The sequence below is a fragment of the Corylus avellana genome, chromosome 4 (assembly GCF_965113065.1).
Source record: "Corylus avellana chromosome 4, dhCorAvel1.hap1.2, whole genome shotgun sequence".
NCBI classification, from domain to species: Eukaryota; Viridiplantae; Streptophyta; class Magnoliopsida; order Fagales; family Betulaceae; genus Corylus; species Corylus avellana.
Genome location: NC_142493.1, coordinates 7,351,670 through 7,367,594, shown reverse-complemented (window position 1 = coordinate 7,367,594; position 15,925 = coordinate 7,351,670). Strand labels below are relative to the sequence as shown.

The 15,925-nt window shown below is 36.2% G+C and overlaps 2 protein-coding genes across 2 annotated transcripts; both read right to left on the bottom strand.

Moving 5' to 3' along the window:
* Nucleotides 1–420: 420 nt before the first annotated feature.
* On the bottom strand, nucleotides 421–8,052 carry LOC132177984 (putative glycosyltransferase At5g03795). Its single transcript, XM_059590454.2, has 6 exons — nucleotides 7,848–8,052; nucleotides 2,597–2,859; nucleotides 1,730–2,001; nucleotides 1,347–1,579; nucleotides 829–986; nucleotides 421–513 (listed from the first exon to the last, which is right to left on the bottom strand). The coding sequence occupies exons 1-6, from the start codon at nucleotides 8,050–8,052 to the stop codon at nucleotides 421–423; spliced, it is 1,224 nt and encodes a 407-aa protein (XP_059446437.2).
* A 2,825-nt stretch (nucleotides 8,053–10,877) lies between these two features.
* LOC132177983 (putative glycosyltransferase At5g20260) lies at nucleotides 10,878–15,596 on the bottom strand. The gene is made up of 6 exons (XM_088515514.1): nucleotides 15,171–15,596; nucleotides 14,107–14,399; nucleotides 13,724–13,956; nucleotides 13,055–13,212; nucleotides 12,738–12,799; nucleotides 10,878–11,142 (listed from the first exon to the last, which is right to left on the bottom strand). Exons 1-6 carry the CDS (start codon nucleotides 15,594–15,596, stop codon nucleotides 10,878–10,880), a joined length of 1,437 nt encoding a protein of 478 aa, XP_088371640.1.
* Between the last annotated feature and the right edge of the window lie 329 nt (nucleotides 15,597–15,925).

The window sequence follows — 15,925 nt, the reverse complement described above, 5'->3', positions numbered from 1 at the left end:
TTGTCAAATCACGTGGTAATTCAGGAGTTTAAAGTGAAGTTACCCATTGTTTTTATTTTATTTGGTATTTTGAAAATTTTGACATAATTTACTGAAAAAACTTAACAGATTGGTGACATTACAAAAAATTAGAAATTCCTTGCACTAAATTGAGAGTTTTTGAACTTTATGGGATAATTGTAAAAGTGATGGAAGTTGAGGGGGTTGACTTCTTTATCTAAAAAAATTCCTTTTAATGAGGCAAAAGAAGTGTTGTAGATATACATTTCATCAAAATACAACACTCTATTCCTCAAGGTTTTGTGACAGAAGTGTTAATCTCCTCTTAGTAGTATACAGAGAATAGGCAAATGACTCATAATAGTCATTATAATTTAAGATAAAGCAAAAAGAAAAAAAAAAGGTTCGTAAAACTTGCAGTCAAACATTGGCGAGCACACTGAATTCGTACATGATCATGTTGAATGCATCGAATCTGAGTGGAGGTGAGTTCCATTGGAAGTGCTTCTGCACCTGGTTCACAAGGGGAGCAGATTTTCAAAAATAACTCACTTTCTAATCCAACCTTCAAGACATATCCATTTTGGACATTGCAGGCTGAGTGTTCAATGTCGGAAACAACAATGGTGCTTAATTAGAGAACGAAGAAAAGGACAACGTTATAACGCATGCATGACATATCATTCACATTAATGTCTTGAGTTTAAACTTTGTTTTCATTACTCATATTCCATTTCAATTAAATATAACACGTGTTGTTTTGCATATAAAAAAGAGTGTTAAGATATTAATTTAAATGATTAAATAAATCATTTCCTATAAGTTTACCTTGTGTAAGTTGTTTTGCATTACAATGAAATCTGCTTCTCGTATGCCTTCAAGAGTTTCCTTGAGCCGATTCACATCATCCACGTCTAGTATTATTGAAAATTTTTTCCAGTCGAGAGTATCAGCGAATGGGTAATCCGTGTAGCTTGTAAAGATAACTGCAGAGAGACACATAAAAGCACCATCATGGAGACATATTGGGTTGTTTGTTAGTTTTGAAAATAGAAAACAAAAAGCCAGAAGAAGAAAACAAGATACTTACGTTTTGTTTTGTTTTGTATATGTTTGAAATATAGCTGGAATGATTATGTAGTAAAAATCAGCCCTTTTTTTTTTAACAAAGTGCTGATCCAATTTCTAATTTGGAAAAATTAGAAAACCCCTATGTGTGATTTAACATGTTGCATGAAACCAGTTTGATTTAGCAAACATTCTTGTGGATAGTATAACTATAACAGATCCACATGTATAAAACCATTGCATAAAAGAACCCCATGGGAAGATGCATGATATATTACCAGGAATACATCCATAACGGATGGAGTCTGCTATAAGGGCAGTATTGGCTGGGAATCCATGAGGGCATATGCAGAACTTTGTCCTGTGAATTTTGTCATGAAGTAGCAGATATCCTTCAGCAGTATTATTCCACACGCGTTCAGATTCAAGTTCAGTAACTTCTTTCCACTGTTCTTCCAGACTTGCTCTTATTAACGAATTGGGAATGCCTGCCCAGGGATCAATCCTTTTCCTGCAACAATCACCCACTTCAATATTCTATCTGTACATTCTATATTGAATTCATACTTGTTTGGAAAACTATATTGAAACTATGAATGATCTCTGCAATGAACAACAGCTAACTACTATAAAAAAGTTGGCCAAACTCAATTAAGAAAACCTTCCAACAGATGAAGAAAATGATTCATGTACTGGAGGGAGGGGAATGTCCTTGTATGGAATAGAATGAGTATCATAGGTAGCTGGACACACAAGTCGAATTGGATTCTTCTTAATAAATATTGAAACTCCATCAGCAACCTCCAAACCAATGTCATGACATATCAAAAAAAAGTGATCAGCTCCATCAGTTCGGTTCCAGTAGGGGTACTTTGAGATTATGCTCTCCACGTAATTCTCAACTATACTGATCATTTTCTCATAAGATGTTCCCTGAATTCCACAAATATTGCAGACACACATCAGAAAGAGAGGAAAACTCTCAAATCGAGAATTAACCAAAATACTTGCAAGTTGTAGCAAACATAGTATAAGACAAATGAGTCTTCAAAGCATATATGCCTGTAATTTGAATATTTCTTATATATTTCTTATTTTGTATTATGTATCATATAAATCAATATTATTTTCCAATTAGAAAATGAAATTGGAAAAGCTTACCAGCAGATAAGCATTACTGATTTCATTCCACACAATTATTACCAACTAAGTTTATATCAAAGCTCAACAATGTAAAGAAATCTCAGTATGTGATTTCCTAACTTATCATTTGATTCCCTCCTCTTTCTTTGGTCCTCCGCATTAAAAAATTAGCTTAAATGTTGGAACTAGTGGCTCATATTTGAACACTAGTAGTTGGCCGAGTAGACAGAACAGAGTGAATAGAGCGGGAACAATACAAGAAATATATATATATATATTTCTTGTATTATACACACACATACTGTTTACTCATTCATCAAAAAAAAAAAAAAATTTGCAAATTTGCACAATTTCAAAATGAAATTGATGAAATTAATGTACATACCTGGGTGCGCATTTGATGCCAAGAGATGGGAATAAAGAAGAAGTGAGCCTTAAGAGGATTTGTGGTGAGGAAGCGACTCTCCTTGATATTCTTGAAGAAGTAGGCCTCGCTCCCGTACATCCCCGTCAGCTCCCTCGGCGACTGAAAGTACGCGCCGGGGTCTCTGTCCCGGTATATGTAGATCTTGAAGTACCTCTCCATTCGATCGTACGCCAAACGGGTCTCCGGAAAGCGAAACACCTCCTCGGAGCCGGAGGCAATACCTGCATGTAGGAATTTATAAATGACGAAGAGGAAGATCCCGACGCCAATACACCCAAACCGCAAGATGACGATCATACGCTGTCTGTATGGCAGATGGTTTAAAAAAATGGTACTGAGAGAGTTTCTCCTGGCCATGGTTGGTTTTTTCTTGGATTGATTTTCTCGGGAAAGTGATCAATCAGAGGCCTGGATTTTTGAGCGGGAAAAGAAAGCTTTCGGTTCCTCTGTTCGTTAGGCTCGTTACAAGAATTTGGAAATGGGAGCGGAAATTTAAATTGGGTGGTTCCTCTGTTCGTTAGGCTCGTTACAAGAATTTGGAAATGGGAGTGGAAATTTAAATTGGGTTATATATATATATATATATATATATATATATATATGGGTAAAGTCCACTTAATTTCCTTAAACTACTATTCCAATAACAATCTACCCCCAAACTATCAATTGAGACAATTTACCTAAAAAACTACCAAAACAATGACAATGTACCCCGGATTTTAACAAAATGACGAAATTAATCCTACTAAAATAAAAATAAAAACACTAAAATTTAATTTATTTTTTTTAATTTTTAAGGGTATTTTTGTCTTATTGAAAATTTTATAGGGGTAATTTCATCATTTTGTTAGTATTTGGAGGTACATTGTCATTGTTTTGGTAGTTTGGAAGGTAAATTGTCCTAATTGATAGTTTGAGAGGTAGATTGTCAATGAGGCAATAACTTGAGAGGGTTAAGTGGGTTTTACCATATATATATATATATATATATATATATATATAAATGGTCTAGGTCGGACCGTCGGATGAATGCCTTTAGAATTCCGCACCTGCTATGGGTTGCCAACAACTAGATAATCCTTTTGAAGCTTTGTGAGCCAAACTACTTGTTATTATACGTCGTCGTCCCATTTTGATTAACCTAAACAATATAACCCAAAGTCCACGATGTTATAGAATTAAGTAGTTGTGATTTAAATGACTTATACAAAAATAAAGTTGTTATGAGCTTCCATGTTTATATAGATTAGATCATTAGCGTATTATGTAATACACATCGAGTGGGCTATTAACTTGATGACGTGATATTGAAAATCAGTATTGTATCAACTTGTAAAAAAAATGCTAATTTTCATTGACACATGATCCCATACGTATGGTATTCATGTAATATTTTACTAAATAACATTGCTTAATACACATCATAAAGAATGAATATCTTATGCAATGTGTGTTTAGCACACTATTTTACATTTAGGGAAAGGTCTACGTACTCCTCTGAAACTATTACTCAAGTAACTCGTAATTAATCTTGAAATATGATCCGTGAGTTGACGTGTACATACCATGCATCGACGTCGCTTGGGCTTTTCAGGTTTCGGTGGTATTGGATTAATTTTCTCTTCATTCGTAATCTTAAATATTACGAATAGAGTAATGCTATTTCACAAATGGGAGCTATGCTGACCATCTGTGGATCCAACTGCCATCTGTTGACCTTGATGAGCAAGTATTTCTCAGTTAATAAATATGGTTAATCACCTTTCACCACACGTTACAAGAGATTACTTTGATAGTATTTTACTTCAACCATAACAACAAAGATAGCACCTCTATCTATAAAATTAATGAAAGTACACATCATTGCCAGGAGCGGAGAAAGAGAGGTAGAGAGGTGCATTTATAGTCGGTAAAGAACTTTTGGACACTTTATTTTTCTACTATAACGCCTCCAAAACTAGCCTTGACTATTTTGGTAGAGTTACTTGCAATTTTTCAAATTCAGTTAATTGGTAATTGACTAAAGGAATTGCCCATCAAGCATAGTCAGAGTAATTGTTAAAAAAGGTGAAAATGATGGATCTGAGGTATCTAAAATAAATTATCAAGCATGCATGTACTATCATCAATCATTGGCCAGGAGCTACTAATCGAAATACAATTATTTTAATAAAACATTATATAAGTACAATAGTCTCCGGACTTCTTTTCGTAAAAAAAATAGGTAAACATTGTACAAGTACATACAGTTATTTAAGTGCATAAGTAAACATATATTTATTTTAAACAAAATAGGTGTCTCCTCTATCATTACACACAAAGTATGGTTTTGGTTTAGGAGAAGATTGGGTGTAATCCAATCAACAATCGCCTATAATTCTTAATTTAGAAAACTAATGCTTTAATAGATTTTAACTATCAAGTATGATCTACCCGAGATATTACTTCTTCTCAATAGGGTTGGCGTTGTTTCGAGGGACTCGTAATATAATGCCGATTGTTGTGTAAATTTTAATTACTCACAAGTGCACGGATCGTTTGCAGTTAATGGATTGCAAATGTGAGGTCGATCTCACAGGGAATTGTTTTTTTTAAGAACAAATTATATCTAAACTAATTTAATCCTAACCTAGTTCCAAAAGATGTTTGAATTTTGGGATTTTGAAAATAAAAAGACTAAACATAAACTAAATAAAGGAAAATAAATCAAAAGAAAAACACTAAGGGTTTGGAATCCACACTCACCGAATCATAACAACATACTCCGTATTCATCAATATTAATCCGAAGTTCTCACAAATTAAATCATATGTATGTTTTACTATGCTTCAAAAAGTTAATCAAAATCATCCCATGTATCCATTCATTGCATAAATCACAAAAGGAATCCAATTTCAATCAAATCATCAAATGTATCCGTAAATCACAAAAGATATAAAATTTCAATCGAAACACCAAATCTATCCGTAGAACAAATCTTAAGGGATATCCAATTTTTTTAAGCAAACAAAACAAAGCAATCAATTACGTGAAATTATCTTAAATCATCCAATGTATCTGTGCTTTACACAAATTACAATGGATATCCAGCTTAAATCAAATAATCCGATGTATCCATTGAACTAATGACAATGGATACCCAATATTTAATAAATAAAATAAGTAATCAATTAAAAGTGATCAACAATTAATTGAATATAAACAGAATAATGAGAAATATAATTCATATCATTGGAAAAGTATCAATTTACATGAAAATCATACATTGCTAATCATTTGTGAGACTTCTTCCTCAACCTTAGTTGGAGATTTAGTCTCTCATGGAATTGCAAGAAAATACAACCAAATGAGAATCCATAGAAATTGAGAAACTTACAATGACAAAATTCAAATTGAAAGCCACCAAAAACTAGAAAACCCTAGCCTTTTTGTTCCTATTCTCTCTAAAAATCGTCTCTAGCAGCCCCCCTTTTTTCTGAAATTTCGTATTCTTTTATAACTTATTTTCTAGGGTTTTAGGGCCCAAAACAGCTCAGGTCTACTGTCTGATACGTGGCCGTCTGGATAGGCCTTTTAGTCGTCTGGACGGGCTACTAAGCCTGTGTGCGCTCAAGCGGTACTGACGTGCGCTCGAGCACACGTTTGTCTAGACGTACCTTGCCGCCTTGGTGATTTTCTTCCCAAAAAATTGGTATTTCTCACATTAAATCCACGTTTTTCCCTTAGCAAGCTTCAAAACACTAAAACACAAAAACTAACACAAACATCATAACATAATAAAGCTAAAGGATTAACAAATGCAAATTAAGGGGTCCAAATATGCAATATTTGGCACCCATCACCGATGCCCCGGCCATTGTACTAGAATGTCTATTCTAAACACACGGGATCCTATCGAGTAGTGAGCTAGCCTAAGGTCACAAAAATCCTATTTTCACCAATTCTAGATATTGTTCACACGTTCTAGGTTATGGCTGAATGTTCAGTTTCGAGGGTGAACGTTTGGTCATAATGCAGAGAATGTTCGGTTAGTGGCCAGAATGTATGCAAAGCTCCTAACTCCAATTCATCACGTAACAATTCTCATCTTAGGCTTTTAATGAGTACATGTAAATATAACAAGCCATAATAGCATGCAAGTCTAGGCAAACACTAGGTGTTTTTAAAACGTTTGAAACCTTTTTTTTTTTTTTTTCCTCTCTCTCTTCTTAAAGAGAATGATAACACAATTTATAAGGGCACTTTAAAACTTGTTAAGTGCATGAAAATCATAAGTATAACATGAAAACCAAGTAGATCCAGAAGATCTTACCTTGAAGATGGCAAATCACTTCTAAGCCTTCTCCTTCTCTCTTAAAAATCTCTTCTCACTCTAGGATTAGGGTTTCTAGTGTAGGGGTGGAGTTTGGGGTGAGAAGAAGGGGTATTTGTAGTTGGGGAGGGTGTGCAAGGGTCTGAAAATTAGGAGAATGGGTTAAAATTTCTTTTCAAACTGTTACCAAACGTTCGGTACTTAGGTGCGAATGTTCGGTGTACACAATGGTTTTAAGGTTGCAGGTTGAACGTTCGGTCAATGCCCAATGATTTAAAATTTAGTTGGCTAGCATTCGGTGTGGTCCTTGTGCGAACGTTCGTACTAGGGTTAAGCTCGAACGTTCAGTGGTCCCCAGTGAACGTTTAGTTAGAAGCTGATTTTTGGTCTTTTGGCTATTTTTCAAATAGAAGGTTTTTCTCCCAAAAGAGTTGCACTCTTATGGTCATAATTATAACTTTTTAAAATTAATTAATTATTATTATTATTATTATTATTATTATTATTTGATTTAAAACAAGCTGTTGTTTTAATAAATCCCATTCTTAAGGTTTTGGTATTTTGGGGCATCACATTCTCCCCGTCTTATAAAATTTTTGTCCTTGAAATTTCAACGTTTTGAAAATGCCCTTCTTAAAATGGAGTCAGATGTTTTGAAAAGATAACAAAACATAAAATAATTCTTGAAGGAGAAGTGAAGAAACAACATTAAACACTAAAGATGAACATAAAAGTAAAACTAGATGTCACATAGAAATATAACCAAATATGTACATATCAAGATTGCCACCATTAGGGTGGACTTATAAAATGTAACAAAATACAAACCGACAATGAAATAAAGTAAAAAGAAAGGCCACTAAGCACCCCTAGGGCTATGTCTTGCCAAGCCCCGACCTCTGGGGCTCCATCTTCCATGGTTGGTACTCGCGCCATGAAGCTTATAATCCTTCCCGTTCAGGGGTGGTCCTACTTTCCTATTGTGCATGTCAAGAATCCTCCCAGTGTTGATGCCATTGTTGCTCCAGTCAGTAGCTGTCTCTCTCCTCTCTTCCACAAATGTTGTGGACAAGCGCCCCATCTCCTTGCGAAGAGCTGTCATCTGTTCTCCCGGTCGGGCAATGTCCTGGCCCTACTAGGCAAGGATCTCCATGATGCGGTCGTAGTTGGAACCGGCCTCAGCAGGTGGGGCAAATCGCAAGAACGAGGCTCCATTTGACGAGCTTCCTCTCGCTGCCGACTGTTGGGCTCGTGGAGCTTAGGTAGTTGCAATTGCCTTGCCAAGATGTGACCTGCTCGCATTGAAGAATCAGGAGGTGAAGGGTCCCTCTAGGTATGTGAGAGGCTGGTCTTCCAGAGATACCCTAGCGTGTTCCAAAATCCTTGTGATTAAGGCCCTATAAGGGAGAAATTTCCTGAGGTCCTCCACCATCACATCCTTCATGATCGAGAACAAAAAGGCGAAATCAATCGGAGCTTGAATAGGAATTGCGTGGAGGCAAAGAGCTCTATCCCAAGTGATGGTGGCGAGCCTCCTGACTGGGAGTATCCATCTGATCATGATGCAATAGACAAGTCAGGTCTCATCCATGCGATCACTCACGATGAATCCCCTTGCCCCTCTTGCTCCATCTAATGAGGCCACCCTTCAACAAAGCACTCCACAAGCTGGCGGCAAGTAGGTATAATGATGCAGCGTGACTTAGTGGGCTGCAGCGAAGAACATCAATAAAGCAGCGGATATGTAATTCTAGATCTTGAGTCTATCAATGACCTAAGAATTATTTTCAAAATATAAAGTCTATCTATGATTTCAAGGAAAAATATGAAGAAAACTCACCTATGAGTAATTCTTATTCAAAAGAATCAATAATAAACAACAACTCCCCTTTTCTAGAGGCTATATGCATATATTTATAGCCCAAAACCCTAAACCTAATAAAATAACAAAATAAAGACTCCCCAAACCCTAACCGTAATAAAATAACAACATAAAGTCGGTTTTAAAAATAAAACAAACTAACGGCTACGCAATCTGCATCATTCTCCCCTTGTTGGAGAGAATTCGTCCTCGAATTTGGTCGGTTCTTTCCATGGTCCTTCGGATGCCCTATCAACTCGTTCCACTCACCCTTCCTCAAGATCAAAACAAGACTACACCTCATAATAAGCGTGATGCTCCTCATCCTTAGAATACCTTGACGGTTGTTGTGACGGCCCCACACACCACTTGGCAATACTTTGGATTTGCCATACTTCTCTCGCTCATTTTCCCTTCCACGTGCCATGAAAATACTCAAGAAAGGGTCAGCCATTGTTTCCCTTGTGAACATATAATTTTCCTCATCCGCATAAAACTCACCATAATCTTCGTTAGGATAATTTAAAATTTCTTCAATACCAAGAAAATCAACATAATCAACCTCTTCACCATTAAAATTAGGCACTTCACCTAAAAGGTCTTCACCACCCTTTTCATAATCAGTGATGTCATCTGTGGGCTCTTCCTCTTCCAATTGATCATCTTCGGGGTAGAGGCCATCAAACATGGGAAAAAATCCATCTTCTTCGTATTCTTCCCCGTCCAATTGGTCATCTTCTTCGGGGTAGAGGCCGTCAAACATGGGATAAAACCCATCTTCTTCGTGCTCTTCCGGAGGTTTTTCTTCTTCCCATGAATCATCTTCTTCGGGCCCCTCATCATAGGTTGGTGGGGAATTCCAAGCCACAAATCCTTGCGAAGGATCTTCAACATCTTTATGTCAGAACTCTTCATCAATGAATTCGGATTCCTAAAACTCTCAATCTACAGATTCTTTTTCCTCCTTCACAAAATATGGATTCGGTTTATGGATTTGTAGTTGGCAAGTAAGGATCCAATTGGCCTGTCGTAGACTCTTCACCTCACTCCCTATTTCCCTAAATACCTCTTTTTTGTAGGAATTTTCTATTTTCCTTGTCACAGCCAAAGACCCCTGTCTCCAATTTTGTGACTTTTGGCCCATGGTATAACTATGGGGCAAAAAAGCGACTCGCATATATTTCAATAGTTCCTCCCAACTATTGATCTTCAATTTGCCTTGCCGCATCCTAGTTTTCTTCAGTTGTTGCCACCACGCACCAACTCTTCCCCGGAATGTGTGTACCACCAAAAAGATTTGTTGTTTATCGGGCACCCCGTTGAATTCAAAAACCTTTTCAACAGCCAACACCCAATCCAGAAATTCGTTGGGTTCTAGATCCCCGTCGAATTTTGGAAGTTTAAGTTCGAATCTACTCACCCGCCGACTAGCATAAGCTTGTGCAAGGTGCTGACGTCTGTGCGTTCGGACCTCCGCAAACAGGTTTCTAGATCTGTTCCCATGTTGACCACACAAGTTGGATAATTTGTTAATGAGGTCTTCAATTTGATCCCTCATAACCCTGAATAGATCCTCCGTGTGTTGCCAATGTTTAGCGATAGATTTGCCTTCCGCCTTCGCGAATCGTAATCTTGGTTGGCGACGACAAACGTTCAGCCCACCACTCATGTGCCGTAAGCGAATTGCCGGTTGCTCCTTATGTGCTGTCTCCGTGCGTACGTGCACCTTGTTCATGTCTACACAACGGTCACGCCTCCCCATTCATGGAAAGTAATTGAGCTTTGATACCAACTGATGCAGCGTGACTTGGTGAGCTGTAGCGAAGAACATCAATATAGAGTCTATCTATGATTTCAAGGAAAAATATCAAGAAAATTCACCTATAAGTAATTCTTATTCAACATAATCAATAATAAACAATAACTTTCCTTCTTTAGAGGCTATAAGCATATATTTATAGCCTAAAACCCTAAACCTAATAAAATAACAAAATAAAGACTCCCAAACCCTAACCCTAATAAAATAATAACATAAAGTCGGTTTAGAAAATAAAACAAACTGACGGCTACGCAATCTGCATCATATAGCGTTGACCACCAAGGGGAATGCGGGGTTTGCCGTCCTCAATGCCTCGGTGATACTGCTCATCAGGTCCGGGGTCACCACAATAGGCTTCCTTTGCAGCCATGTCATAAAGTAGTTGTGGTGCCGACAGTGGAGGTTCGCATGGAACTCCTGGACCAGTATCTTGGCTACCGATCGGTACTTGGTGAGCATCCTCTCCTAGCCCTAGAATTAGAAGAGCTCTTGTATCCTTGGGGCATGCTGAGCTACTTCATCCATTCTTTAGAACAATACCAGAAATACACATACTTGTGTACGTAAATAGAGAAATCAATCAATCTATATACATACTAGGCTACGCATTTGATGCCAAGAAATGGAAATAAAGTAGATGTCATTGGGTTTTGAATTGTCAACTTCAAAGGTTTTATAAATATGAAGGGTTTGGCTGCCCCGAAAATGTTTTAATTTTAGAGAGTTTTCTAAAAGGTTTTTTCTTCGTCACCAAAATATCTGTGTCAGATTGATTTACTGCTTTAAATATTTTGGTGAATGATTGGATGTATGATTTGTTATTTTTAATTCCCGTGTATTATTTGCATACACCTATTCAACTCCCTTCTAGGTGTTGTTTGGAGTCGCTTATATATTTTCAAAGGTGAGCCTAACTAGGATCAGTGGTGAGAAAGATACTCTCCTATATTCTTGAAGAAGTAGGCCCTTCTCCCGTACAGGGGTGGAGAGAAGGGGGATCGAGAGGGGTCAAATGCCCCCTCTCAACCCCCAAAATTTTCTCTTACTTATGGTAAAAAATCTCCAAATGTCTTGGTTGCCCCACCCTAAGCCACTCATTAGGGGCAAACAAGATTTTTTTTTTCTTACATAGAGTTTCAGACATTTTAGGTTAGACAAAAGGTTGAAGACGATGTGAGATGTGTTTTTATTCTTTCTTCACGTTTTAAATAAGCCTTTAGTTGACGAAAATGCTCATTTGCCCAATTGTGACTTCGTTTTATTTTCTTTTTGTTAGAACTCCATTTTAAAAGCCTGCCATAGCTGTGACACCGTTGAAAAAATTATTGCGACTCAACTTTTAACGCGTTTAAATATCCTTCTTTTAAATTAGAAAAAAAAAAATATCCTTCTTTTTTTTCTTTTTTATTTTTAACACATCCCCAATAAGTTTTTTTTAAAAAAAATTTACCAACGAGTCAACCAATGACCAAACCGACCAAAATAATGAAAAATCACATTTGCAGTTACTCCCCAAAGTTAAAAAACTCTTAACTTAATTAGTGTATCAAATTTTTAATTTTTTGCAATGTCACCCCTCCATTTGGTTTTCTGTTAAATCCAATGGAGGAGTGTTAAAATTTTCAAAATAACCCCAATATATATATATAAAAAGAAGCAAAGATTCGCGTTGGTCAGGATTTAACATAATTTGCAAAAATACCCACACTTGAATCTTTGTAATTTCTTCATTTTATTTGGTATTTTGGAAATTTTGACAAGATTTAATGAAAAAAAACCTAACGGATTTAATGAAAAAAAAATTAGAAGTTTCATACACTTAATTGAGAGTTTTTGAACTTTATGAGATAATTGTAAAAGTAATGGAAGTTGATGGGTTAAGTTCTTTATCTAAAAAATTCCTTTTAATGAGACAAAAGAAATGTTTTAGATATACATTTGGTCAAAATACGACACTTTATTCCTCAAGGTTTTGTGACAGAAGTGTTAATAGATATACAGAGATTTTTTACTTGGTACTGAAGCAGGGATGCTGAATATAGAGACAAAAAAAGAAAAGGTTCGTAAAAGTTGCAGTCAAACATTGGCGAGCACAGTGAGATCATACAATACCATGTTGAATGCATCGAATCTGAGTGGAGGTGAGTTCCATTGGAAGTGCTTCTGGACCTGATTCACAAAGGGAGCAGATTTTCAAACATAACTCACTTTCTAATCCAACCTTCAAAACATGTCAATGTTGGAAACATCAATGGTGCTCAATTAGAGAACTAAGAAAAAGACAATGTTATAATGCATGCATGACATATCATTGTCTTGAGTTCAAACTTTGTTTTTATTATTCATATTCCATTTCAATTAAATATAACACATGTTGTTTTGCATATAAAAATGATTAAATCAATCATTTGCTATAAAGTTTACCTTGCGTAAGTTGTTTTGCATTACGGTGAAATCAGCTTCTCGTATGCCTTTAAGAGTGTCCTTGAGCTGATTCACATCATCCTTGTCCAGTATTATTGAAAATTTTTTCCAGTCAAGAGTATCAGCGAATGGGTAATCTGTGTAGTTTGTAAAGATAACTGCAGAGAGACACATAAAAGCACCATCATGGACACACATATTGGGTTGTTTATTAGTTTTTGAAAATAGAAAACAAAAAATTAAAGCAGAAGAAGAAAACAAGATACATCGTATCTCATAGAAGATTTGGCATGTTTTGTATATGTTTGAAATACAGCTGGGATGATGAGGCAGTAAAAATCAACCTTTATTTATTTTGTTTTTGTTTTTTACAAAGTGGTCATTCAAGGACTAATTTTTTCCACCTCGTCATAAAGTTATATAGTAGTCGTCTAACAGTACTACTAAATAGCATTACTCTTAAATTGGAAAAATTAGAAAACCCCTGTGTGCTATGTAACATGTTGCATGAAACCAGTTTGATTTGTAGAGAGAAAAAAAATAATAATAATACTGGCTCACACATGAATAACTCCAATATGTAGCAAACATTCTAGTAGATAGTATAACAGATGCAAAAGTGTCACCATTGCATAAAAGAACCCCATAGGAAGATGCATGATATATTACCAGGAATACATCCATAACGGATCGAGTCTGCTATAAGGGCAGTATTGGCTGGGAATCCATGAGGGCATATGCAGAACTTAGTCCTGTGAATTTTGTCATGAAGTAGCAGATATCCTTCAGCAGTATCATTCCACACACGTTCAGATTCAAGTTCAGTAACATCTTTCCACTGTTCTTCCAGACTTGCTCTTATTAAAGAATAGGGAATGCCTGCCCAGGGATCAATCCTTGTCCTGCAACAAACACCCACTTCAATATTTTATCTGTACATTCTATATTGAAATACTTGTTTGGAAAACTATACTGAACCTCTGAATGATCTCTGCAATGAACAACCCTTTATTGAACCTCAATTAATTAAACCTTCCAACAGATGAAGTTACCTATTAACTTGAGGCAGAGCATTTCCTCCAGGTGGATGAGAAAATGATTGATTTACTGGAGGGAGGGGAATATCTCCGAATGGAAGAGAATGAGTATCATAGGTAGCTGGACACACAAGTCGAACTAAATTCTTAATAAATATTGTAACTCCATCAGTAACCTCCAAACCAATGTCATGGCATATCAAAAAAAAGTGATTAGCTCCATCAGTTCGGTTCCAGTAGGGGTACTTTGAGATTATGCTCTCCAGATAATTCTCAACTATAGTGATCATTTTCTCATAAGATGTTCCCTGAATTCCACAAAGTATGCACGTACAGACGCATATCAGAAAGAGAGAGAAACTCTCAAAACGAGAATTAACCAAAATACTTACAATTTGTATAAGACAAATGAGTCTTCAAAGCATATATGCCTGTGATTTGAATATTTCTTATATATTTTTCATGTTAGCATATTTAAGTACCACATTTTTCGTATATTTATCATGTATTATGTATTATATAAATCAATATATTCAAGATCGATGCTACTCTCTTTTCTTTCTCTTTCATATATTACTTTGCAATTAGCATTACTGATTTGATTCCTAACTCAACAATATGTGATTTCCTAACTCATCATTTGATTCCCTCCTCTTTCTTTGGTCCTCCTAAGCATTGAAAAGATTAGCTTAGAAATCACAGACTGTTGAACATTGCAGACATGAATTTCTCAAAAATGAAATCTATCTTTTCTCTAATTAATCTCTCTCGGTTGCCAAACCACAATGTCCTGCTCCAATTCAAACACTAGTATCAATTAGAATATGAATATATAATATGCATATTCCGAAAAGCGAGAAAAATTAACTGGTGCCATTCTTTAATTAGAACAATACAAGATATATATATATATATATATATATATATATATATATATACACACACACGATTTTGAAATATGTTTCAAAATCTGGCATCTACTGTTTTCAGTGCAGATTGTAAAACTGATACTCATTCATCCCAAAAAAAAAAAAAATTGCAAAATTACAAAATGAAATTGATGAAATTAATGTACGTACCTCGGTGCGCATTTGATGCCAAGAAATGGGAATAAAGAAAAGGTGAGCCTTTAGAGGATTTGTGGTGAGGAATCCACTCTCCTTGATATTCTTGAAGAAGTAGGCCTCGCTCCCGTACATCCCCGTCAGCTCCCTCGGCGACTGAAAGTTCGCGCCGGGGTCTCTGTCCCGGTATATGTAGATCTTGAGGTAAGTCTCCATTCGATCGTACGCGAAACGGGTCTCCGGAAAGCGAAACACCTCCTCGGAGCTGGAGGCTATACCTGAAAAGGCTCGATGTAGGAATTTATAAATGAGGAAGAGGAAGACCGCTAGGATGATCCTGTTGCAGATACGACTAAACCGCAAGTAAAGGATGATGATCGTACGCAGTCTGTATGGCAGATGGTTAAAAATAGTGGCACTGAGAGAGTTTGTTCTGGCCATGGTTGGTTTTTTCTTGGATTGATTTTCTTGGGAAAGTGATCAATCAGAGGCCTGGATTTTTGAGCGGGAAAAGAAAGCGTTCGGTTTCGCTGTTGGTTAGGTTCGTTACAAGAATTTGGAAATAGGAGCGGGAATTTAAATTGGGTTATATATATATATATCTAAGTGGTCTAGTGGAATCTGGACCGTCGGATGAAGGCCATTAATTTTTTTTTAATCGGATGAAGGTCTTTAGAATGCAAACTTGATAATCTTTTTCAAGCTTTTGTGTGAACTACTTATTATACGTCGTCGTTCCATTTTGATTAACCTAAACAATATAATACAAA